This window comes from Terrapene carolina, unplaced genomic scaffold (genome assembly GCF_002925995.2).
Source record: "Terrapene carolina triunguis isolate 2854851 unplaced genomic scaffold, T_m_triunguis-2.0 Scaffold68, whole genome shotgun sequence".
Classification (NCBI taxonomy): domain Eukaryota; kingdom Metazoa; phylum Chordata; order Testudines; family Emydidae; genus Terrapene; species Terrapene triunguis.
In genome coordinates, this window is record NW_020664419.1 from 11632385 (window position 1) to 11659040 (window position 26656).

Below are 26656 nucleotides of genomic sequence, written 5' to 3' on the forward strand. Positions count from 1 at the left end.
TTAAGAGTTTTATAAAAAGTTTATTAAAACATAGCTTTATAAAGATTGCCTTGGATATAGACATATTTACAAATTCAAAGATCTGGTTAGCTACCTGCCGACTCTTAAAGACAGCTTGATATCACTCAACTAAATTTCACTTAGCGCTCCGGTCTTTACTTTCTTTGGTTTATTTCTCCTTCCCTTCTCTACTGCACACCTGCATGCCTCACCAGCCTAAGATGCACTGTCCACTTTTTTGTTGTTAAACAACTTTTTCAGTTTGTCAGCTTAGTGTTTTCCTCCTACCAAGTATAGCGTTTTCATTTCTCTTACAGGAATATCTTCCTTTTCAGGAGTTCATTGAGGAGGAAAAATTTACTGCACATTCTAGTGTCTCTACAATCAGTAGTGAGAGATTTGCAAGGAAATGTAGTAAGTCAGCCCTGAACAGAGAAGTACAATGTTTATATACCTCTGAATACAGCTTAGGTTGACTCGTGTGTGTTTCTGTCTATATTTTAAAGAGAAGCTCCTAAATTCAGAAGAGATTCCCTTCAGTCAGTATATCGTTTCACCTGCTGCTAGCTTCTTGTACAGACAGTGCAGCTTATCTGGTCTAGGTAACTCAGCATCGGGGGTTGAAGGGATTTCAAAGTCAGAGGAGCTCTGAGAGTCTCTTTCTAATTCTGGATTAGGAGTCTTTGATTTCTCATTATTTACTTCAATTAGCGTGTTTTGCGTTTGAGCAGCACCAGTTTCTGCATTCGTCTCTTGGTTTTTCCCTTTCAAATCAGAGTCAATATTACCTGGACAAGGTGTATTTTGGTCCAAAGGCTTCCACCTATGGGATTCAGTTTGATTATCCATGGCCATGAAATGTGACACAGAAACTGTTACTCTGTTCCCTCCTTTGTTCAAAAAGCTGAAATCCGCACCATGTGTCTGTTGGGAGGTGATGAGTACTGTGTCTGCTTGGCTGTCCAAGCCCTGGCTCCCCTGCTCTGATATGTGCGTTGACTGAGAAGAATTCTGTGAGGAGATGTGGGTAGAATCACTTAAACTATCTGAATCACTGAACAAGTTTGGTGACTGGGACCTACCAGCATCTGTGGAAGATGGGAGATGGTCCTCGTTTTCAGAACTGTCATCTGTAGTTTTAATATCTCGCTTAAAGAAAACATCCCACTGTGGCATATCTGCATTAGACTCCTGCTGGCCACTAGTCAATGCACAGGTCAAGTCCGAATGGGCTTCTTCATTTGGATTTCCCAGTATCGAAGTGGAGTCTGGACTGTGGGTTACAACTTGAGCCCAAACTGTATTTTCAGATTCTTCATCATCATCTTCACCATTTGATTCCTCACAGTCTATGAAGTCTACCTGCGAAGACATAGGCATAGTGGTTGCTTTGTAACTTCTCATGTTCTCACTATGGCTTCCTTCAGAGTTTTCAGATGAAGCTTTTGTCTCAGGCAGCGTTGTCTCCACTTGATGTTTTGGAATCTTATGCCTTACAGGAGTCAATTCTGTATCGAAGAGATCATCACTGCCCTCATCTGTCAAGACAAGAACAACAAGGATTGCAATGAGCAGTCTCAGAGAATTTAGCAAAGGGATTTATAGGGACTACACAAACTCGGTCAAATATTTATACACAAATTCCATTACTTAAAACAGAGTCCTATCTATAGACAGACACCAAATCAATCAATTTATCATGCCTGGGGAGGATTGTGCAGATCTGTATTAATATTAACATGTAGTAAATAAACACTTATCACAATCATCATCGTTGGCCAATGGGTACAATTGGTTCCTTGTGTTGAGTTGTAGCATTTTAATGGATAAGACTCTACCCTCACTTTAGTGGGATTGCCCCAGGTATTGGAAGTTGTCATAAGTATTTGTAGGATCAGCCCTGTTGTGGGCACAGAACAAGCAATCACTGTCTCAGAAAGTAGTTTCAAGAGATCAGGTGTTCCATTCACTAGCTAAAAGCTTATTTTGCTTGAGTGAGCACAAGAGGAAAAAAAAAGTTGCTTCCCCCCACTGCTCCTTAACGTATCTAAAAGGACTGCATGTCTTGTCATGGGGGACACAAATTTGGTCAAATTTGTGCGCAGCGTCCTTTAGTCACAGATAGAATTGAAATCTATTTGGAAAAGTCATACAATTGGGGAGTTTGATAAAAAGCTTTTATTTAAGAAAACTTATGTATTTCAACTGTGAACTAGCTTTTAACAAGCTGCAGTACAGAGTACAAGCTATGAAAGCAGGGGCAGCCCTTAAATATAGCCCTTGAAACACTATGGTGTGGATCAGATACAGTATTCGTCTTTAAAAGCTGCTGCTGTTCCTGATTGTAACTCCCATTTCACAAGTACCAGGATAATAATTATGGGTCGAAGAGCTGCATTCATGCTAAACTGAGAGAGTGGTTTTGTAACTGGGAGCACAGTAAGTCACTGTAGTTCAAATAATGTTGGAATTATTTTTAATACATTAAGATAAAAGTTACCTCATCTGGCCAGACACTTTAGAACCTGCAGCCGTAGTTGAGTGCACTGTCAGGTTTAACCTCAATCACAGGTTTTCCGTTTTATAAAGATTCAATCCTCTGTTGACCTGGCATTACCTGAAGCCCAACTTCATTTGAATCTATATTTTCCCCTCTCCATGGGCATTTATACAGCACCTATCAGGAGTAGCTACATGCTAAAGAGTCAACAAAACAGTGTTTCATATCTGTTTGTCAGTGCTTGTTTGCTACCCTGTGCTTGATCAGATGGAGGTGGCCAGAAATATCACTTTCAGCTGACACTGGGATTACAGTAACAGGTCCATGCATGCTTCACTGACCCAAACCTGTCTCCTTTGCTATAATCATCCATCCCTGGAGTATCCTCTTTCCGTACCTGTGTCTGTTAAGTCCATTGTTCTGGATCTCTTCAGTGTTCCAAGTGGTTTATATTTGGGCTCGCTATTTATACTGTATGACTTGCATAGTGGCTTTAAGCTGATAAGAACAAGGAAAACAGATCTTTAGAACTCTTCAGACATGGAAAAATATTATGCGAGAAGATCAGGAGCAAAATTAAATTGGTTAATTCTTTCAACACCACTGCTTCATGCCTTTCATGCTAGCTACTAAAAAAAAAGGTGCTAAAGTTACTGATGACATTAGGAGCTGAGGTAAAAATGTATAGCTTTCTTGATAGGCTGCATGCAGTTCAACAGGATCACAGGGCAGCACTCCTGATGCTATCAAGTTAAATGCATTTAAGTGTGCACCAGCCACAAAGGTAGGGCAGGCAGAAAGGAAGATGGGAATTCAAGACAGACTTTGGAGAAACTCAATGCTGCTGAGTAAGAACATTTTTCTTTGTAAAAGGGTCTCTGTAACAGAGATCAAGCTCCTCACTTGGCCCCTTCCCCTCTAACACTAACTTCCTGTGCTAGTATTGCAAAGCTCTTCTGACCCCTGCATTTGCTCACCTGGAGGGGCAGGATTAGAGACACTGGTGATAGTAGGGAACACTGCAACTCTGTACAGAGAAGGTAGGAGTTCAAGTCCCTGTGGAAATTTTATTTTATTTTTTAAGAGGAAGTGTCCTACTGAGCATTACTAAAAGGGGTGAGACAAGGTATAATAAGTTACGTTCAGAGGACAGGGATGTCCCTAATTCAGCTAGCAAAAGAGCATCAATGGAGATGCCTTAAAATGAATATACCCAATTCAAATATGTAAGAAGTGGGTGTGAGTTACACACACCACGTTTAAGAATAGTAACAGAGCAGAATGTAGACATGACAACTCCTTGCAAACCAAACAGGATGAGGGTGTTGAGTACAGGAGACTAAAGGAGAATATGAACAGATGGGAGGAAAAGGAAAACCATGCTGGCTATGGAATATTTGGAAGATTTCCTGCTTGAAGCACAGTGTGGGTTACCATCATCTGCTTTACAGCAGTCAAACTGAAGCACCACCAATATAGTAGCCTACACCAACCAGCCAAACCACACTTACATTTTTACAACTTCATCTGCTGTTGAACCCAGCGGAACTACATTGGGATACACATTCACAGGGCGGATATAACCCAAGAAATCCTTAATCTAAATAAGGGGAAAAGTAGCTTATTACTTACATTGAAATATATATATATTCGTCAGACTACCCCATGGCAATGCAGATCACAGCACATACACCAAAGGATGTGTTTTGCCAACAGCCTCAAAGCTGATCAGTCAGCACAGCTCACATTCTGGAACCGTGTCAAAGTGGACAACTAGACTATAATTTAAATAAGACACACAAAGTATTTTTCTTATGTTTTTTTTTTTTTATTATTTTTTAAATTAAAAGTTTCCCTGCCCTTTCCCTTGCAGTATTAAAATCATCTCACTGGTATTTTAAAACTGAAATCTACTTCCCTAGGGAAGTGAATTGTCCTCCATTGCATATGTATTGGTTTATGATTGGATGGTTATTTGTCAGCATTAACTTGTTGTTTTTTTTTAATGGTGGAAGAAACATTTGTATTGTCCTTTTAAATTAAGCCTCATGGTCCTGTACAAAGTGTTGTGATAACACAGAGGTAGGAATTCTCTATGGCACAATTTGGATCAACAGTGACAGCCAGGACATGGAAACGTTGTATGCTCTGTTCTCTCTCCAGAGCAACAGAAATGAATAAATAAGCCAAATGCAATACCTAGATGTTTCCCATTAGAAATGCAACAGTTTTGTCTTGTATTCTATAACATTAAAAAAAACAAACAGCCATACTTAATTATAGTAGTAGCCCAATCAAAAAAGATTGGAACTATAAAAGGTTCAGAAACGGTCAACAAAAATTATTAGGGGTATGGAACAGCTTCCATACGAGGAGCAATTAATAAGACTGGGACTTTTCAGCTTGGAAAAGAGACGACTAAGAGGGGATATGATAGAGGTCTATAAAATCATGACTGGTGTGGAGAAAGTAAATAAGGAAGTGTTATTTACTCCTTTTCCTAACACAAGAACTAGGGGTCACCAAATGAAATTAATAGGCAGCAGGTTTAAAAACAAACAAAAGGAAGTATTTTTTTCACACAGCGCACAGTCAACCTGTGTAACTCCTTGCCAGAGGATGTTGTGAAGACCAAGACTAACAGGGTTCAAAAAAGAACTAGAGAAGTTCATGTAGGATAGGTCCATCAATGGTTATTAGCCAGGATGGGCAGGGATAGTGTCCCTAGCCTCTGTTTTCCAGAAGCTGGGAATGGGCGACTGGGCATGGATCACCTGATGATTACCTGTTCTGTTCATTCCCTCTGGTGCACCTGGCATTGGCCACTGTCAGAAGACAGGATACTGGGCTGAATGAACCTTTGGTCTGACCCAGTATGGCCTTATGGTTCTTAATCATATATAACTGCTAGAGAAAATGATGTTAGCCCTGGTATTGGGCAGGATTACAACATGGGCTTGCCACAACTATGTTGCAGCATGGTTGTTTTTACAGTGCCTTGATCCCTACCTTTTCAACACACTGTCCCCCTCATCACCAGACAACTTGTACCAAAGCTTGGCAAGTCAGAACGCAACAACCCCTACTCTAAAGTGAACAAAAATGACTTCTAACATCCATTCCTGAAGCAAACACCATTGTACATACCTCACTGTAAGAGGAATGAAAAGAGAAGCAAGCTCTGTATGAACTCTCCCGAGTCCTATAGAGAGACATGGCAAAATAAATACTACTTTTCCAGTTAGTAGTTGCAAGTTTCTTATCAGTAAGTGAACACTATCAAATTATAAGGGAAACAAGGGTGCTCTGAGGAAATCCATTTTAAGGCACAGCAAAGTGGATACTGAACATGCACCCTCAACTGCACTTCTTTGAGCACTCACCAGTTAACTGCTATGTAAGCACATTCTACTACAATAAGCAAACTCAAAATTGCCAAACTTATTTCAGCTGCAGTTTAAGTAGACTTTTGGAATTGTTTCAAATTCCAGAGAGGACTACATGGCTGTGCACAACTCAGGCAAAGCATTAGTGAGCACCCAAATAATGGTTTTATTCATAGCCCAAATGCCTTGATAATACTCTGCTCACCTTACTATTATATTGGTTTTTCTTGTCCTCTCTCCAAACCACATTGTGGAAGGTTTGACACTAATTATACGTAAAGGGGTTCCATTTCGGGAAGTCATTCCACAAGGCAACCTATTCCCTCGAAGATAGTCATCATCCTATCAGATAAGAGTGTCAAATGAAAAACAGAGGCAATGCAATCATGCCCTTTCGATCCATATGTCATTTAACTATGTCTTAACGTACAATTTGTATGGGATCATGAGCAATACCATACCTGACCAGACCAACCTTCCAACTAACCTCCTCCACCTCTACTGGAAAGAGAGTCTTGAAAGACTATGTCCTCTCCATCCTATCTTGGTTCCTTCCCATTATCAGACTGGCTTCCTCAGATGTAGTATTGGGCCCTGCCTGCAATGAACCTGTAGGCTGTCTAATCCCATCTATCCTCCTCCAGTTCAGAACTTCACCTTCAAGATGCTGTACTCAGCTCTGAGGGTCATGAGCTTTTTGAGCAAGTGCACTTATACACCACTTGGCCACAGAGCAGGTAATCATATATTCTGCTTTATGTGCGTTGGCTTACAATAGTTTAGTCTCCTGTGGTATACTTTGGTCCAATTTCCATTGTTGGGTTTAGCGTGTGGGTACTAGGTGGTGTTGGTGGCCTAATATACAGGGGGTCAGACTAGATGATCTGGTGATCTCTTCTGGCCTTAAACTATAAATAGTTTAACCTCCCCACCACCACCACCACACACACCCTGTTTAATCTGAATTTGGTCTTCCTCCTCCAGAAACAAACTGGGATTTTTATTCTAGATACTAGTGACACCTGGGACTTGTTGGTGCCAACTGGCAGAGGGTATAGGGGGTGCAAAAGGTTTTACAGGGATCCCCTGGGTCAGATATATATATGCATATTAGTTCACCAAAGGGTGGCATGTAAGGTCTCAGTTGAGAGCCAGTAGCCTACTGGTCATAATCATTGCAAAATTTATATACAGATAATATTTAAGAAGTTATGCGTCTATACAGAAAATTATGTTAAGGGCTTGGGATTAAGGCAGGTGACATACCTCAGCAACATGCCTTTCAGGCAGGTGGTAACAGACGCTTATCTCCCTGTCAGGTCATATGTGTATAGTACCGCCTCACCACATATGTCTATTTGTATACTGAGCCTGAAGCTAATCAAGAGATTGCAAAATCAACAAGAAAGGAAAGTCACAGGAAGAAACGATCAGCAAGGGGTGTCCTGTTTAGGAATAAGGACAAAGGATTGTTCTGATAAGTCTACGAGTATCAAGAGACACCCTGAATCCTTCACCAAGGAGACAAGCTAACTGCCTGCTTGTCTTATGAAAGGAGGGTCAAAGGCAGCCTGGCTGTATAACACTGAAAGGACTTTGGGCGAGCATTACGCTACAAGATATGACAGCATCAATTAATTCAGTCTGTGTTCTAAAACGCATGTTATGATTTTATTTTATGTGTAACCATTTGTTTCCAATTACTTCTACCTGCTATTGCTTGAATCTCCGTGGTTTGTTAAATAATCTTCTACTTGATTTCACTATAAACACATCTAAGTGTTGTGTGGTAAGCAGCGTGGTGATCTGAGTGGAGCTGGTTAGCTGGGGTGGACTGTTTTTTGGAAGCCATGGATCCAGGAATACTATGAAAGTTCAGGGGATGGATGTTCCAGGAAGATGCTTGGAGGGTTTGATGGTTGGAGTGTATCTATTGCTAATGTGTAGAGAGAGAGAGAGAGCACAGCCTATGTAAACTAAGAGGGAAGTGCTTGTGTTGCCCGTGACTGGTGGAGCTGGGGAGCTGACCACCAGCAGGCACAAACAAGGCTTCCTCACGCTAAAGGCAGGTGGCTTCTGAGGTGCCTCACAGCCCTGGGTATCCCCTGGAAGTATCGCAACTAGGTTTTAAGTATGAAACTAAATTTTTTTGTTGTTTGACTAACTTTTCCTTTACTTTAGTCCATTAACTACTGGCTCAACTTCTTACTCCCCTCAGTACTGTACTGCCACTCTGTCTGAGCTTCCTCGGGGAACTCTCTGCTTGAGAAGGTTAATATCGTACACATTAGTGTCTGCAATCACTCGTTTTAAAAAGAAAGTTTACAGTTGATTTACAAAATGATACGCACCCGGGGATGTCGACATGCATGAATCTGAGTGTGCCGATCCGTGGTAATATGGTAGAGGATTTCCGGCATGTTTTTGAACATGTCCAGTTTGTTCACATGGACCTAAAGAAAATATATTTAGTCTTGTAAGTAGCTTCATGCATTTAACAATGTGGAGTTGGACTATATCAATAACCGCTCACCAGGAGTAAATCTGCTACCAGAAATACTAGCAGAGACCAAGAAAAAGAGAATGGTCAATTACTCAGACATTATCAGCAAGGGAAGTAGAGCTAAAGATTTGGCACATCGTTGGCTAACGTCTACAACAAGTAGATACTGTATATTCTAGGAAGGATAGGAACTCCCTGAACATACTCAGTGACATCCACTGCCCATCAATATCAGGATCTTACTTCTCATATGTAGCCCAGCAACTCCCCACCATAGAATTCCTTACAGGGCATCCCATGGCTGCCATAGGGTAAAGGGTAGAATATGTCTCTTGGGGCTGGTCTACACTGCCGCGCTAGTTCGGCGGCTGGGGATCGAAGTTCCGAGTTCGATTTATCGCGTCTGGTCTGGACGCGATAAATCGAACCAGGAAGTGATCCCCGTCGACTGCGGTACTCCAGCTCAACGAGAGGAGTACCGCGGAGTCGACGGGGAGCCTGCCTGCCGCGTGTGGACCGCGTCTGAACCGCGGTAAGTTCGAAGTAAGGTATGTCGAATTCAGCTACGTTATTCACGTAGCTGAATTTGCGTACCTTACTTCGACTTGGGGGGTAAGTGTGGACCAAGCCTTGGAGAATCAGGATTAACTTCTGACTGGAGAACCCAGAAGTCTGAGTAGATAGCAGCCACTGAAGTGGTTTAGTTGGCATGGTTACTATGCACCACAAAAGCTCATTTACCAGGTTACCATTAGTATAGTGAACAAAAGTGTGCAAACCTTTCAGACACTGCAGAAGTCCTCTGAATGGTCATTTTCCAGGTCAGTATACTGCTCACAATCAGCACTGAGGTTCTGTTTATAAAGCAGTTATTATGAAAGTGTTACCTTGACTCCAAGTTCTTCACTGAGGTTTGTGAATAAATATTCATATCCATAGGCAGCTTTGCAATTTAGCCATACAACATGATAGCGACTCAGAGTGATCCAGCTTCGCACTAACTCTAATATCCCATTTAAACATTCCTCCTAAAAAGGTTAGAAAAGTTTGTGTGTTTAACTTTGTAGATGTAGCCAAGTCACTGGACTTCAGAAATGTTTTAGATCAGTGTTTCTCAACCTTGGGGGTCATGACCCCAAAGGGGTCCCGGGGCATGTTCAGGGGTCACAAACAGACCAGTAGCCTTGGGCCCCATGCCACAGGAGGCTCCACAAAGCTAATATACATGTTTCAGCCCAGAGCCCTGAGTTTAAGGTATGGCATCACTATTTGGGGGGGGGGGGGGGTGCGGCAGGGGCGAGGGGTCCAAAGGGGGTCGCCAGCACAAAAAGGTTGAGAAACACTGTTTTAGATAATGTGTTTAAAAAATTGTTGCCTTTCAGGATTATACAAAGACAAAACACTGATTAATTACATCAATGGCTTCATGTGCCTCCAGCTAAAGCTTGATTGGACTTACTCTGCTTGGTATCTGATAAAATCTGGGATCACAGAAAGTGGTGTCTAAATATACACTCTGAATGTCTTTCACTCTGAAAGAGAGAATTGAGACACTGTCATATCAAATACTGCATCGTGATACCCAGGCGTGCCCCATTGACTGATCTAGTCAGAAATTTCTGTCTATTTGAAAATGGAAAAAAAAAAATTCATTATGGAAAATGGTGAGTCAAGAGGCCAGATTCTAAACTTTGATTATAGTAACACAAATTAATTGCCCACAGATTGGGCAAGAGTACAAGCAATTCTTCAATATTGTAGTCCAAACGCCATATAAAATAGATATTAGAATAGCAATGCAACACATAGATCTTGTATTGTACTATTACTTATGGTGGTATTTATGTTATTGGGGAAACTGCTAATCTCAGCCTGTAAGTGCAATATGAACATACAGACTGTAAATACAGAAACAAGTCTATTGGTGATTTTAAAGATACAGTGATTTGGGAAATACAGGGATTTCCTATGTTCTCTTTAACACATGCAAGACTGTCATTAACATTGCTGTTATCAAAATCACAGATTCAGAGGTTTGATACATTAAGGTAATTGAAGAAATTTTAAATAAGCCATAACTCAAATTGCAATACTTGTAACTGATTTAATACATTTTACAACACAGTAAAGTTAGATTTGTGTCTTATTTCAGATTCTTCTGTAGACTCTTACAGTACTAACATAGTGATCTTTTACACTAGCTTCTGTGGCAGCAGTTTTCAGGTCCGTGAAAGCCATCTCCTTATCAAGAGGAATATGGAGTCATTAGAAATGATTTCTGAGAGTCAATTATCATAGAAACACCTTGCTAAGAACTACATTTTTAAAACCACACATTTATGTGGGAGCTGAAGGAAAAAGATGTCATAAGTCTTGAATGGCTATGACTAGAGAGTCTCTAAGTCTTTCTAAATTTCACACCCAGATGAATTCTCACCAGAAAAAAATAATTTAAGATTTTTATGAATTTTTGTACCTGGTCCCCGAATGCAAGAGCTCCATTCTGGCTGCTTCTCCTTTTGCTAGTCTGAAATCTCCAGTATAAAGTACAGTGCCATTTTGGCCTTGAAACAAAAACCTAGAAATAAAAACACTAGTTAATTACAGTAACACAAAATACTGCAATTGTTGGGCTCTATGATCATTTCATTTGGAGAAATCTGTGCAAATGCAGAGTTTCAGAGAAAGTCCATGATGCAGTAAAGGTAATGGGCCAGATTTATCTTTGCAGTAATTTCACTGAAACTGAACTACAGAAATACTAAATTTGGCCCAGTGAATCGAAGTCTGCTTTCACCCATGTCCAACCTAATTGCAAACTATGGGGTTTGCATGGGTATTAGCAAGGGTAGAATTTGGGCCCAGGTGCATATTGTAGCCACCAGTCCCAGAAATTTACCATTGAAGCTAAGCTTACAATGAACTCGTTGTTTAATTTTAATATCACACTGCATCAGAGGATGCTTTATTTTACTAAGTTCTTGCATTGCTTTTTTAAATACCGCTGCAGTCCTGAAAGGTACTTATTTGTTGGAGTGGGAAAAAGTGTGTTCCGCCTCACTGGGACAAATGAAAAATCTCGTAACAAGGAAAAACTACAGAACATACACACGCACAAACCAAACAACAGTTTAAAAGTATCCTTTTTTTTTTTCAGTAGTAGCCAGAATTTCCCATCCTTTTCCAAGCAAACACCACTGATGTCAACTGTGCTTTGCAGTAAGATTTAAGAAGCTTAATATAGGATCAGAGTCTAGAAGAACCTAACTAGGGACAATAGATCTGATGCTAGAGGGCTATTTCATCTCGCAGACCCAGCCACTGAACCTAGTTATGTAAACTGAAGCTATAGAAATTCAAATTGAAAATAAGACAGATTTTTAACAATGAAGGTAATTAATTACTGGAACAATTCACCAAGTAACATGGTCTGCATCACCTGACCTCTTGAAAAATCAAGATTGGATGCCTTTCTGAAAGACATGGTCTAGTCCAACTAGTTACTGGGCCTGATGCAGAATTACTGGGTGGAATTCTGTGGCCTGTGTTATGCAGGAGTCAGACTAGATGATCCTAATTGTTCCTTCTGGCCTTAAAATCTAGAAAGATCTTGGCCTCGATTGAAGATGTGCTGAATTCCCCAACTCTCATTGAAATCACAAGGAGCTTAAATGCTCGGCATCTCTCAGGGCTGGGCATTCTTTGGACCCAATTCTGCTCCCATCGAAGCCCATGAAAACCCATTGCCCTCAACAGAAGCAGGAGTTGGCTGTTTGCAGGGAACCCTCCTACAACTCAAGCCATGTCAAACTGATGTCTGATGATTCCTAATTTTGCATTGTTTTTCCACCCCTCAGAACAAATTATTGTTCCTCCACTTGCCTCCAGACCAACCTGATAGAGAGGCTATAACTTCATGCTTATGTTCAAAGTCAGACTTAATAGTTAGGGCCCTATCAAATTCATGGTCCATTTCGGTAAATTTCACAGCCATAGGATTTAAAAAAATCGTTAATTTCATGATTTCAGCTATTTAAACCTGAAATTTCACAGTGTTGTAATTGTAGGGGTCCTGTCCAAAAAGGAGTTGGGGGGGGGGGTTTGCAAGGTTATTGTAGGGAGGGTTGTGGTACTGCTATCCTTACTTCTGCGCTACTGCTGCCGCCTTCAGAGCTGGGCATCTGGAGAGTGGCTGCTGCTGGCCGGGATCCCAGCTCTGAAGGTGGGGTATGATACTGCCACCCTTACTTCTGCATTGCTGCTGGCAGGGCGATGCCTTCAGAGCTGGATGCGCGGCCAGCAGCCACTGCTCTCCAGCCACCCAGTTCTGAAGGCAGCGCAGAAGGGTGCCAATACCGCGACCCCCCTAAAATAATGTTGTGACTCCCCTGCAACTCCCTTTTGGATCAGGACCCCCAATTTGAGAAATGCTGGTCTGGCCCCGTGAAATCTGTATAGTAGAGGGTAAAAGCACACAGAAGACCAGATTTCATGGTCTCTGACGCGTTTTTCATGGCCGTGAATTCGGTAGGGCCCTATTAATGTTTACAGAAGCAGTTAACAAAAGGGCTTTCTGAGGGAAGGGAAGGAAAGGGGCAGCATGCAGAAACTGCTTCCACCGTTTTATCTAGCATAATATGAAATTTTAAATAAAAACTAGGTAATTGAAACCAACTGATCCAAGTTCCCAATTGATTTCCTAAGGGCCATATTTTCCAAACCAAAGTCCTAAAGGGCATCTGCTAAAAGACAAAAACGCACACAGAAAAAAAATCTGTTACTAAAAAAATGGTTCCAGAACATAGCAACTGCAAAGTAACGTGCTCCTAGGAATATACATATCATATAACCAGTAGAAAAAGCAAGGTTCTTTATGTTTGTAGATCTGACACAGCATAATGCTGCTCCAATCCTGAAGGGGGTGTTTGGGTGCAACCATAATACTATTAATAATAAATGTAAGTATTAGCAATTAATCTTCACTAATTTCTTCTAGCTAGAAAAATAGAATCTATTTCTACAAAGAACTGTTTTGGACATTTAAAAATATGCAGAATCTATCGAAAGCACATACATGACTGATCCTGGGCAGTGACCAGCTGGTAGAAGTGTCACCACTATATCTTCTTTCTAGAAATCAAGAGACATTTTAACAGGTTAGGGTTAGTTTCAGTCTGTGGGACAATACTGGTGACACTGGAAGTGACAATGCTCAAAGTGTACTGATTTATGTAGCCACTTCAACTGCTCTTGGAAAAGTAAGGGTGTCTTCCCCCGTACACTGGTCTCAGACCCTGTATGGCAGTGATTTTCTGGGCAACTCCAAGCAGCTGATTAAAGCTCCCACAGATGCTCTAGGACAAATCATACTTCCCTTCTCCCTTGTGCCCTCAGAACTTGTTTACTAAGGGACCAATCTCAAAACACATTGTTTTGCCCTGGACGGGATGTGCAAGACAACATGCTGTGTGCATGCGCATATGTTTCAACCAGACTTGAAATGAGCTAAGAAGCAATGAAGACTCATGAATGCAAAAATCATGAGAGAGGAAAGAATAGGTTGGAGACCTCAGATCAGCAGAGAGAAAGACAGAACAACACTAAGCAGAGGGGGAATAAGTGATCCAGACGTGGGGCACAGTGGGGAAAGGGTCTCTAGGTGGCTAAACATGGGTTGGAGCATTTTGGAATCTCATTTCTATCCAGTTAAAGGGAGCAAAAAAGCGACATTTATGATTTAAATATCAACTTAAAATTCTTTAAAACTTTAAATTGGTTGTTTAAAATACTTGTTTTTAAATAGTTACCTCACCAGATGCTTCATCAAGTAAAGAAATCTGAGTTGGAGTTTCAACTTCAAGGGCAACCTACAACAAACAGAAAAAATGCATCATAAAATGTAGTACACATTGTGTTTGATATAGGACTATATCTAGGTGTTGGCTGATATGCCACAGACATCTTAAACTTCAGCGTGCCCAGGGCAAGCAATCCAAGTCTGCAGAAAAAGGAAAACAAATAAAACGTCCCCAAAAACTCACATATTTTCAATTTCAATAAAAAAAAAAATACATTCTGACAACTGTAAATATGTAATGGATAGAAGCTAACTAAGCCGAGCACACTTGGATCAAAAGACAATGTTACATCTGAGATCCCAACATTTTTAAGACGTTGTGTTGATTTTCTCACTATTATATGGCTTATTTTTGGTTGAGAAAGCAATGACGCCAGCCTCAAGTGTTTAAAAAAACCCTGAACAAACAAGCAAACATGAATCAGACTCCTCCTTATCCCCTGCCCCCAAAAAATCATGAGATAAGCTTGGGTTTTTGTTTTGTTTTTTTAAATGACTCAGTTCTCCATTTCTTGTGGGCTTTGAACTTGTACGGCACATTGGGGACATGTTTTCAAGCTTCAATCCTGTGGATTAGAAGCACACTTGACAATAAAAGTTAAACAACTCACAAAGTAATATGACTCCAGGTGGTGGGGCTTCAATATAAGCTACCACGATTTGATCACAAGTCTCACAAGAGCTGGAAACAGAGAGTGGCTTATTGTTTTTCTGCATTATGGACCATATCATTCCCTAAAGGGAAAATCCAGGAGGCACCAACAAGTTACTCTGAGAACTCTGTGGAGGTTTTGAGGCTGTGGGGTTTCCAAAGCATCATCATGTCATTGGGTGTGGCAGGTATGTCTTCCTGTGGAGAAGACAGGGAGTGCAGCCCTCACAGCCCACTGATATCGAAATTCCCCAGATCCTGAGCCTTTCCCGTGGAGGAGATGTCTCTCTGTATCATGACCACCACCACATCAGCACAGCTTCCTTTAGCTTCCCATTGATTCCTAGACTCTATCCCCTCACCCCTGAAGGAAGAAGCCACAAAGCAGCTTTTCAGAAATCAGCAAGCTGTTGGAATTTCTGCATATTAACACGGAGATGAGTTATCCCCCCTATTCTGCCCCATCCTCCTTCCAAATACCCTTGGAGCTTCAAACTAACATACAGTAACTCCTCGCTTAATGTTGTAGTTATGTTCCTGACAAATGCTACTTTAAGTGAAACAATGTTAAACGAATCCAATTTCCCCATAAAAATTATTGTAAATAGGGGGGGTTAAGTTCCAGAGAAATTTTTTTCACCAGACAAACGACTCTCTCTCTCTCTCTCTATATATATATATATATACACACACACACACACACACACACACACAGTATAAGTTTTAAACAAACAATTTAACACTGTACACAGCAATGATGATTGTGATGCTTGGTTGAGGTGGTAAAGTCAGAGGGTGGGAGGATATTTCCCAGGGAACGCCTTACTGGTAAATGATGAACTAGCACTGGGTTGAGCCCTCAAGGGCTAACACGTTGTTGTTAATATAACTTCACACTCTACAAGGCAGCATGAATGGAGGGAGGGGAGACATCATGACGCAGAGAGAAAGAGAGAGGCGCATTGCCCCTTTAAGTACGCTGACCACATTCTAAGTACACTGCCTTTTTAAGTAGATCAGCAAATTGAGACAGCAGCTGCTGCCAGCAAGCTCCCTCTGTCCTGAGCGTGTCCCCCCGGCTCTGTGGAGATGACTGGACGGGGTAAAGGAGTGGGGGGCAGTAAGGGGGGGAGGGGGACACCCTGACATTAGCCCCCTTCTTCCCCCCCCCCCCGCCTTGCACAGCAAGCAGGAGGCTCTGAGGAGCAGCTCCAAGGCAGAGGGCAGGAGAGGCACATGGCAGTGGGGGGAGGGACAGCTGAACTGCCCGGCAACTGATAGCCTGCTGGACGGCTGCCGCACAGTGAACTTAGCGGGGAGCTGATAGGGGGGCTGTTGGTCCACCCTGGTTCCAAGCCCCCACCAGCTAACTCCAACGGGCTGCTCTTCCTGCAAGCAGTGGACAAAGCAGGTGGCTGCCAAACAACGTTATAAGGGAGCATTGCGCAATTTTAAACGAGTATGTTCTCTAATTGATCAGCGATGTAACAACGAAACAACGTTAACCGGGACGACTTTAAGTGAGGAGTTACTGTACCATATAGAAGCCTCTCTGAACTACTGATGGGGAGAAAAATACTGCTAATTAGGCTCCTTTCCTACCCTCAAATTTTCTGTTCAGTTCTGGTCAATATTTCCAAGCATTTCACCTTCTCCTGCCAAAAAGCAGAGAGGATCATTTGGTCTCTACAGGATAAAAACCCAACACTGGGAGCGTGGGGGGTCATCATCCCTCCAAGCAAGAGCTGCAACACTTGATATCCCAGTTTCTTAGCTAAGAAACCAGCCTACACAGCACTCTAGGTTTGTTATGATAACAAATAGATTCAAAGATTCCAGGACCAGAAGGGACCAGTCTGACTTCCTATATTACAGTTATACATCTTCCCCCAAATAATTCCTGGAGTATAACTTTTAGAAAAACATCCAATCTTGATTTAAAAATTGTCAGTGAAGAAGAATCTACCATGACCCTTGTTAAACAGTTCCAGTAGTTAATTATTCTCACCGTTAAAAATGTACACCTTATTTCCAGTCTGAATTTGTCTAGCTTTAATTTCCAGCCATTGGATTGTGTTATACCTGTCTCTGCTAAATTGAAGAGCCCATTATTAAATATTTGTTCCCCCATGTAGGTACTTACGGACTGTAATCAAGTCACTCCTCTGCCTTTTCTTTGTTAAGCTAAAGAGATAGTGAGTGAGCTCTTTGAGTCTATAAGGCATGGATATCTTACAGTTTAATATTTAATGGTTTGTGTACAACAATAATGTGGATGAGACAATCTCAGAGCTGTGGTGTTGGATTTCCCAGCTAGCTAGCCAAGATTTAAACAAAATACATAGAAGTGTATCAAACGTGTACATTACCTAGCCACAAAATATAGCTACATATGCCAAAAATGCAAGAAGCTGATATGTAAGGAACAATAGCTGTGTGTCACTTTTGTAGCATTAACAATACAAGAAGTGAAATTCATAATACCTTGGACTATCAAAAGATTTAAAAACTATAATTAATACTGATACACTTTTTGCACTTCACTCAGCTTAGACAATTAAAACAGGCTGATCAGTTTTCACTTTGCTACTCTCATGACTTAGTACAATGCTGCAGCACTGGGGTTTCAAACATTGGTTAGGAATATTTCATTCCAGAGATAAACCTATTTCCCACTGGAATTATCAGATATCTAAGTTTTGCGTCTAAATTTCCTGGAAAACGGTTTTACGACCAGCAAAAGGAAGTTTGCTTTCATAGGCACAAGTAAGTGATAGATTTCTGGCCATATTCTTGACAATTTTAATTTTAAGCTGTCAATAGATCAAAAGATGCTCTCTAGATATCTTATTCACACTCACAGACGTCTCATCAAGCTCAGATTGCAAATCATAAATTATTTAGACAGAAGCTGGCATTTTGAACACCTCTCCTAGTCTAATGAATACCAACCCAGTTTTAATCAACTTTACATTGTAAAGCACAGTGATGCAAACAGAAAGCTTACCATTTGTTATGAGACAAAGTTCATGAACAAGACACCACTCAACTACTTTCTGATTTAGTGGCTGTACAGAGAGCCTTGCAAATCTGCAGATATCTGCTTCATATCGGATATACGTGGAACATTTTTGCAGATCATGGATCAGATGCAGATACAAATTCTGTATCCGGGCAGGGCTCTAGCTGTACAGTTCACTATATCACTGCAAGCCATTACAGGCAGCAACATCTACAACTCCTCTGCTTTTTAAATTTGTGTACTCAGGCACGCAAATCTAGAAGGTGCAACTATAAAACTCTTATCATTACATGTATGTTTCAAAATCAGAAGATCAGGATAATATGTAGCACTACAGGAAACCTCCATGTATAATCTCAGATATTACATAGAAACACTGCAATCTGCAAAAAAACTAAAACTTTCAAATGACCTACTGTAACCTTACTTCCCTCAAAAATGAGAACCTAGTACAGTATACTTTGAAAACCCACAACGCTAGGTAGATTGTAGAATAAAAAAACCCTATACCTCACCCATCATATTAGTATGTCACCAAGTTCCTTTGTTTGTAGATTACTGAAGATACACAAAGTCAAAGTAATAGAAACAAAACTTTCTATATAAGTGTTACAGAAAGCTAAATGGAACTTGATGTTCATGCAACGCTGTGAAATATGTAAAATACCATATTAAGTACTTATAAATGCTTTAGATATAAAGAACAATACAGTAGGTTTTACAGCACTTGACAAAAGGTAGCGTTTGCCAAATAAGAACAGGATCCCTGTCTGAGGAGCTTACAAAATACAGGTTCATACGAGTACAAAGCAAGACTAGTACCATCTAGACAGTGTGATGAGCGTTCATTGTAGCTAAATGCCATGTTGAAAAGACGAACTGCAAGTAGGTCACATTTATATAATCCAACACTTGCTCAATGACTAGTGTTTATATTCACTCTGTTTACAGCTAAATTCATGGAGACGATTAGGCTCTGGGGTGATTTTGCATCATTATATGAAGCTTTTGAGGCTGGAAGGAAGACATTATAAAAGCAGGAGGGAAATAGCACTCCCTCAAAGATTCCTCCCCTGACCCCCTCCCCACACACAAAAAAGGAGACCTTAAACCAAGAGAAAGAGAGAAGTAAAAGAAGGGATACAAATAAATGAGGGCAGGGAGAGAGAGTTGCAGAAATACGGCAAGGTAGGACAGCATCACATTTAGAGGAGAGGAAGAGAAACTAAAAGAGAAATCAAGAGAATTGCTAAGTTTGTGGCGAGAAAGATAGGACTACTGGCTGAATAGAAATAAATGTGCTATTCCAAAGAGCACACAACAGACACTGAGGCTATGTCGACACTACACCATTTACAGCGGTGCAGCGGCACTACTGTAGCACTTCTGGTGAAGACATTCTAAGCTGACAGGAGAGCTCTGCCGTTGGCTTAATAACTCCTGCATCCGCAAGAGGAGGTAGGTATGTCAGCAGGGGAAGCTTTCCCGCTGACACAGTGTTGTCTACACTGGTGCTTAGTGTCGGTGTAATTTACATCACTCAGGGGGAGGGAAGAGGCTTATTCACATCCCTGAGCGATATAAGTCATACCAAAGTAATTTGTAGTGCAGACATAACCTGAGAGGGGATGGGATGGGGTGGGTGGAAATTAAACCCACAGAACATTGTAAAACTGGACACCAGCATCACCACTTAAAGACTGTTGCTTTGGACACTTTGGAGTAGATTGTTCCTCCCCAAATCCACCATATTGAAAAGTACAGAGTCTGATCTGATTAACAATTAATGACACTTGCTTTAATGTGAAAAAGTTAACTTACAATGCGATTCTCCCAAAACTTGTATTTCGGGCTAGTCAGCAGCAACTCCTTGGTTACCGGTGAACAGTACAAGTGAACTTTCAAGCTGCACAGAGAGAAGAAAGTAGATCAATAAGGCTTTCAAAATAAAGAACAGGGGGAACAATCAAGTGGCATGTGCCACTCCGCATAGCCTCCGGACCTTTCCCCTAGTTAGAGGAGGAGTAACAGAGCTGTAGAAGCAGTAAAGTTCTTGCTACCTCCGGGCTTCCCGCCGGGAGCAAGGCAGCCAACCAGACAGACTCCAGGCGTGGAGCTCCCTGCTGGGGGCAGTCGGGCTCCCGGCGGAAAGCCAAGAAGCCCGGTGTGTCTGCCCCATTCCCGGTGGGGAGTGGGGAGCTGAGAGCCCAGGTAGCAGCCTGCATTGGAGCAGGGAGACAGGGCAGCAGCCCAGATCAGAGTGGGGAGCCAGGAGGGCAGCACGGCTCCCCATGGGGAGCCCAGGCGGCAGCCCAGCTTGGAGTGGAGACCAGGCAGCAGCCTGGCTGGGGAGCCAGAAGCCAGCTTTTTTGTCAATTTCACAGGGTCCAGAAGAGATGTGAAAGTGACAAGAATGACAGCCAACAGATGCAAGTAAGGCAGTGTCTACAAGGACACTGCATTCCCTGAACTACACCAACATAAGCCCTATACCACTCATGGTGCTGGAGTTATGTCAGTGTAGTAGGGCACTTAGATCGGTGGAAGCAAGGCTGTAGTGTGTACACTGACAATTAGGTTGACGTAAGCTGCCTTACGTCCACCTAACGCTGTAGTCTAGACCAGGTCTTATATGGAGGGAGAAAGTGATAGAGTGAGAAGGGCCAAAATTTGCTCTGTTGCCTTGGTAACAGGAAACAGAGGACATGACTGGAGACAATAGTAAGCATGAATATGAACCCAAATGGTCCGGAGTTAGATCAGAGATCACAGCTCACTCCTCTCTCCTTAATGGGCCAAATCCAAACACACCAACCCAACCTTCAGATTCAGATCTGGATTTTGAACTGCTGAGTTTGAGAGAATTTAGGATCCAAAGTTTAGCTCTCTCATTTTAGAAATACAAAGGTCATATCTGGAGCATGGATCCTGGCCCACATCTAGTTGATAGTAAAGAAAGTTATGAGCAGTGGTCAGTATCAGGCGAAATTTTTAGATGATTGTCTTGAAGATATAATTTAATAAGTGGTTACATTTGCTGTGGCTCCCCACAGGAGCGGGGAAAAACTACACCCAATCCAAGCAGGCTCCAGATTTCTAGCACCGAAGAGCAGCAATAGTGGGGTAGGTACAGCCCAGGCCGCCACTCTTGAACACAGGGGTATCTGTTCAGACATCCCACTGGTACAAAGCTGCATGTACTCCTTCCCCCGGGCCATGCGGACTGGCAAAATAGCGATGTCCCATGGGAGTAGGTCCAGATCCCCAGAAACTCCCAGAAGGAAGAAGCAACGGATATTCACAGCCTTTGGACCCTGGTAACATCACCACATCATCTATACCTACTAACTTCGTACACTGTGTTGTCTAGTCTAACCTCCTCCCTAACTACTACACTTCCTCTGCAGCAGCAGCACCACCAGCCGGAGCCAAAAGGTGCATCTGAATCCCAGTCCCCTTCCCATACCGGACCGCCTTCACAGACTGTAATGTCATCTAGACTCCCATCAGAACTCTGCACTGACATACTCTGAACTAGTAGGATGAGGAACCAGATTTGCCATGTACAGAGTCCACGTGGAAAAGGTGGGGGCATGGCTAAAATTAGTTTAGCTAGATTCCATCCTGGTCCAGCGAGAGCTTTTCTATTCACAACTTTAAAGTCTGTTATCTAACAACCCTGCAGGGCTAGAAACTTTATATCGCTGGAATAGGGAGATTCCAAATGGGATCCAGCACTCACTTTTACCTAACCCTAGAAGTGATTACATGTTTAGGTATAAAAAAAAGTATTGAGGTCATTTTAAGAATTATTTCCCTCTCTGAATATGATACTGTGAGACTTACAGTAGCAAATACACCTACCTTTATATGGAAAGAGATACAAAATACAAACCAATAGATTGTTTTAGAGCTCAGATAAAAGTATTCTAGAAATTGTACCATGTGCCATATGCAGAACGTATGATGTGATAAGATTTTAATCAGCACTCAGATGGGATGATTTGTGTGGAAGCCAATCTGAACTCAGGTTGGTATATTGCATATAATTCACAGATCTTAAAAAAAAAAAACCTTCAAAAACAGCAAGTTGAGCACGTAAGTAGTCTATGTAACCACCTATATTCCTGTTACCATCATCATACTCCTTCAGATTGTTATACTTACTTGTGTTTTGTTTTAAATTAGATTGTCTACTCTGTGCGTTTGCACAGCACATGACACAATGGGACCTCCAATCCTGACTAGAGCTTCTGGACACTACTGTAATATGTAATACAATTTTCTACCCAATTATAACATAGTATGTGTAGTATTTGAAATTTTGCACACTTTGATCAGAGAAGTAGGAACACAGATGTTTTAGGTACCGCAGGGTGGGGGTAGGCTTTGGCAGAGAAACAAAGGGAAAGTGTATTGCAAGAGCAAGTGCTAGTGGGAAAAAAATCACAACAGTGGGTTTGTCTCCAGGTCCCAGTGATCTTTCAAGAAAAGTTTACTGAGAAAAACGAAGTGTGTAGACTTGAATTTCCCCAGCACTTCAGGGACAAGTTCCAATGATATTACTTGAGTGAAAACCATTACCTGCACTCCAGTCTTCTTTTCAAGGAAGGCGCTCTCAGCCCTTTCATGTGATCTAACAGTAAGATATAAAGTTCATAACAACTTTATTTTTTTTAAAAGTTACCATACATCACAGCTTTTATATTTAAGAGTAATAGAAAAAAAAATCACAGGTAGGTTTATTATTTATAGCATAGTGCTATACAGTAAAATAAGAGACTATGATTTCTGTCCTGTGAAAAGCTAACCATCTCAGGCCCTGATCCTACAATGAGCTCCATGAAGGCAAACCCCTGTGCCAGTTGCAAGTTCATTGCATGATTCTACAAAAGCTTATTCTCCCCAACAGTCCCACATAAGTTTGAAGCCCCAAAATAAACATGACAGACAGAAACAATGATAAGGGGGATGGATTTATAAAAAGTAGTCTGGTTTTGTAGTTACTCCTGGGGGGATTCTGCACCACTGCACATGCGCAGAATTCATGCCCCCGCAGATTTGTTTGCTTACCCACAGAAAAATGACTTTCTGACAGGGAAGCTGTAAGAGCAGTCATGTAAGTACATCATTTCAGGCACCCAGAGCAGCCGGCGGACAGGTAAGTCACCGTGGGGCTGGAGACACCCTAGCCAGTGGCTCCAATCTTGAGCCGGGATCAGCTGCTAGTCCCAACTGGGCTGGAGGCAGGAGAGGACGGGACTTCCTTTTCCCCTGCAAGAAGTGGCTGAGGCTGTGTCAGACGCACTCCCAGAAACCTCCCCCAGCTGCAGGAAGCTCAGAATCGTCCCCTACTTCCTGCCCCCATCACTCCTCAGCTGTGGGGGGAGGGGTCACTGTATGGGGAGCTGCTCCCCCATCCACCCAACCCACATGCATCTGGACCTCCCATACCCAGACACCCCTGCCAAGCCTCACCCAGTACATCCAGAACTCCCCTAGTCCTCCATACCCAAACCCCACCCCACTGAACCTCAACCCCTGCATCTGGAAACCCCCTTCACCCAAACCCCCTGCCTCCAGACCCCCACCCCTGCACCCAGACCACCACCCACTGAGCTCCCTGCACTCAAATCCCCACCCTGATGCCCCACCCCCTACACCACCCTGAGCCCCCACATCCAGACCCCCATGCCACTCATCCCCAACTAGCTGCACCCAGACCCGCACCCCACCAAGCTCCACTACCCCAGCCCCCCCGCTTAGACCCACACACCCAGACCCCTCTGCTGAGCCCCAACCACCTTCACCTAGAAGCCCCTGCAGAATCCCATTGCCCCTGCACCTGGAACCACCGCAACGAGCCTCTGTACATCCAGATCCCCACCTATACCCCACACTGAGCTGCCTGCACCCAGACTGTCCCACACAGAATCCTCTCACCCCACACCTGGATCACCCCACATTGAGCCCCTCCACACTTGGATCCTGCCTGGTTGAGTCTGCCTGCCCCACACCTGGTGCGCCTGGCGCAGAGATGCAGCGCCCCAGGGTGTTTCTGGGGCAGGCCCAGGCCTTGTGCTGTGTCACGGTTGGGTGCAGCCTCACCGCTGAGTCCGTGTCCCGGGGGCAGGGAGGCTGCAGGGTGATCTCCCACCTTTGTGCAGCCAGTGGCCTGTGCTCCCCACTGCCATGCTAAAGCCTCTTCATTTATTTATTGACAAATGAAACGTGAAGAATTTTGAAGAATTTAAAATATTGTGTGCAGAATTTTTGTTTGTTTTTCGGCACAGAATGCCCTCAGGAGTATGTAGTGTACATCATTACAGAAGTTTGTGCTACACAAAGGAAGCAGAGAAATTTCCACCCCCTTGAAATTAAAAATAAAAAAAAAGAGTGACTTCCCCAATCAGGTGCAGAAAATCTATGGTTACGATAAAGCATTCAGCCTGAATGTCCTCTTAGATACGACACGTTACTCTTGTGCATGGCATAAAAAAAAGAATGATTGTTTCTTTAAAAAAATAAAACTGTAGCACTATATCCTGCTGCATTCTAAAGGGAAATTGATTTTCAATTTTCCATTCCTGATACACATGGTTACATTTTATCTCTACTTTCGTATTAGCTGTATCACTTGGTTATCAATAACACACCCTTCAAATTAGTCTAGCTGGGGTGGTGCGCAGCGTAACATGCCCAGAAAGGACATGATGGGAAAGGGGGGCAGCAGCACAGCTCTGAGGTAGGGAGAACTTGGGGCAAACTTTGGAGCAAAGTAGTACAGCTCCACACACAGAGGCCACGGGGAAGTGGAGGAACGGGGCGGGGACCAGAGCCGTCGTTAGGCATACGCAGCTGCATAGGGTGCCCCAAATTTTTGGGGCACCATTCCCCTCATTGGCCACAGCTGGACTCCTCTCATCTCCAGCCCCTTCCCCATGCTCGGCCTGTGGGCTCCCTCAACCCCAACCCCTCCCTCACTTGCTCCTCAGCCAGATGGCTGAGGGCCCCAGCCCCCAGGAGCCCAGAGCAGCGCAGCCGGTTACTGGCGGCGCAGTGGCCAGACCCACTGCTGCCTGGGACCCTGCCTGCCTGCGCGCTCGGTCTCTGGCGGGGGCCAGGGCAGGACAGGAGGACCAAAACTTCCACGTGAGGGGGTGGGGGGAGTCAGGGCAAGCGGGGGGAGGGGAGACTTAAAGTGACAGTGCCCTCATGGTCTCTCACACTTCCCTAACACATACACACTGTCTCTCTCACACAGACTGGCTCTCACACCCACATACACTTTGCCTCTCCCAAGTCACAGTCCCCCACTACAGATTGTCTCTCACACACAGTCTCACAGTCCCCAACACACAGTCTCACACACACACTGTCATGTGCCCACACACACGTGTATTATTGTTGTTATTACTGCTTGGTACTTCCTGTCAAAATGCTGGTGGAGAGCCAGGAGTGACTAGGGGCTGCAGGAGGGCTGTGGGCTCTGGCAAGATGCAGCTCTCACGTGACAGCAGGAAGCCTGCCTTGAGCCACTGCCCGCGTAGGAAGCTCACTGTGTGTCAGCAACGGGGCGGAGGGTTCTGGGGGTCCACGGGTGGGGGCTGTGCCCCTGCGACACACTGGGGTTAGAGGGGCTGGCTGGGGACCACCTTCAGTGGAGCATTAGGGCACCAATTTAATAATACTGCGTAGGGCCCCATAAATCCGAAGGACGGCCCTGGCAGGGCCCAACAGCCCCACACAGGGAGGCCAAGGAGAAGTGGAGGGGGGGGGGGAAGAGGGTGGCAAGCAGCCCCCCACAAGGAAGGGATTTTGGGGTGTGAGGATCGACAGCTCCGAACTGAAGAGGGGGAAGTGGAGGGGGGTGAGGAATGATTCCGGGATGGGAGGGGGAGCAGAAGGGAAAAGCTGAAGCTCAGAGCCGGGGGAGGAGAGGATGACAGGGTCTGCGGGAGCCGGGGGAGGACAGCAACCGCGCGGAGCGGGAGAGGGCAGCGGCGGGCGCCAGGCGGGCGGGTGGGTCTCCCCAGGAGGGAGGCGGCGGCGCGAGGCGGGGGAGGGTCTCCCCGGGAGGGGGGCGGCGCCAGGCGCGCGGGGCGGGGGAGGGTCTCCCAGGGACGGCGGCGGCGCCAGGCGCGCGCGGGAGGAAAGGGGGAGGGGGATGCGCAGCACCAGCGAAGCGGCTGGCGCGCGGGGCCGGCGGGACCTCTCGCGCCTCACCCTTGTGGCAGTGGGACAGGAAGTAGGCCCGGGCCCGCAGGTTCTCCCGGTCGAAGCGGTCTATGGACAGCCACGGATACTCCCGCATCCGGCCTCCGAAGCTGCTCATGGCGTAGCCCTACTTCTCGGACTCCGTCCGTCCACCATCCCCACCTGCCCCATTGGCTGCGGCCCAAACCAATCACAGAGCCGCCTTTGCAACCCGTCCGCCTACGAGGAAAGGGCCGGGGCGGGGCCTTTTCTTAAAGGGCCAGTAACAGAAACGACTTTTCTGCTCCGGCTCTTGCCGTGAGGTTTGGAGCTACTGCTCTGTCCGTGTGAACCCGAGGAGTAAAGGGCCCTGCAGCATGGGGCGAAGGGCGTGCCCGTGTACTCCAGGCCTGCTCACTCCTGAGCGCAATGATTTATCAATAAGAAATTTAGGTAATTAGTAACTGATACCATTAGCATCTACATCATTAATAAAAACAACAAGGAGTCCGGTGGCATTTTAAATAACAGATTTATTTG

The 26656-nt window shown here is 43.9% G+C and overlaps 1 protein-coding gene across 2 annotated transcripts; it reads right to left on the bottom strand.

The window, feature by feature from the left end:
* On the bottom strand, positions 1-26297 carry DCLRE1C (DNA cross-link repair 1C). Of its 2 annotated transcripts, XM_024212909.2 has the most exons (14): positions 26147-26297; positions 22505-22556; positions 19742-19826; positions 14197-14256; positions 13464-13519; positions 10866-10967; positions 9849-9921; positions 9277-9417; positions 8238-8339; positions 6092-6228; positions 5648-5702; positions 4012-4100; positions 2898-2998; positions 1-1538 (listed from the first exon to the last, which is right to left on the bottom strand). In XM_024212909.2, the coding sequence occupies exons 1-14, from the start codon at positions 26253-26255 to the stop codon at positions 541-543; spliced, it is 2160 nt and encodes a 719-aa protein (XP_024068677.1). In that variant the 5' UTR covers positions 26256-26297; the 3' UTR covers positions 1-540. The 2 variants fall into 2 exon arrangements, with proteins under 2 accessions (XP_024068677.1, XP_024068679.1); XM_024212911.2 differs by lacking the exons at positions 4012-4100; positions 5648-5702.
* Positions 26298-26656: the final 359 nt, after the last annotated feature.

Coding starts and splice junctions, on each gene's coding strand:
- DCLRE1C (XM_024212909.2), bottom strand. CDS start 26,255: ATGAGCAGCTTCGGAGGCCGGATGCGGGAGTATCCGTGGCTGTCCATA. Junction 6,229..8,237: donor ATGCATGTCGACATCCCCGG/GTGCGTATCATT, acceptor CTTATCTGATAG/GATGATGACTATCTTCGAGG. Junction 4,101..5,647: donor TTCATTCCTCTTACAGTGAG/GTATGTACAATG, acceptor CCCCTTATTTAG/ATTAAGGATTTCTTGGGTTA.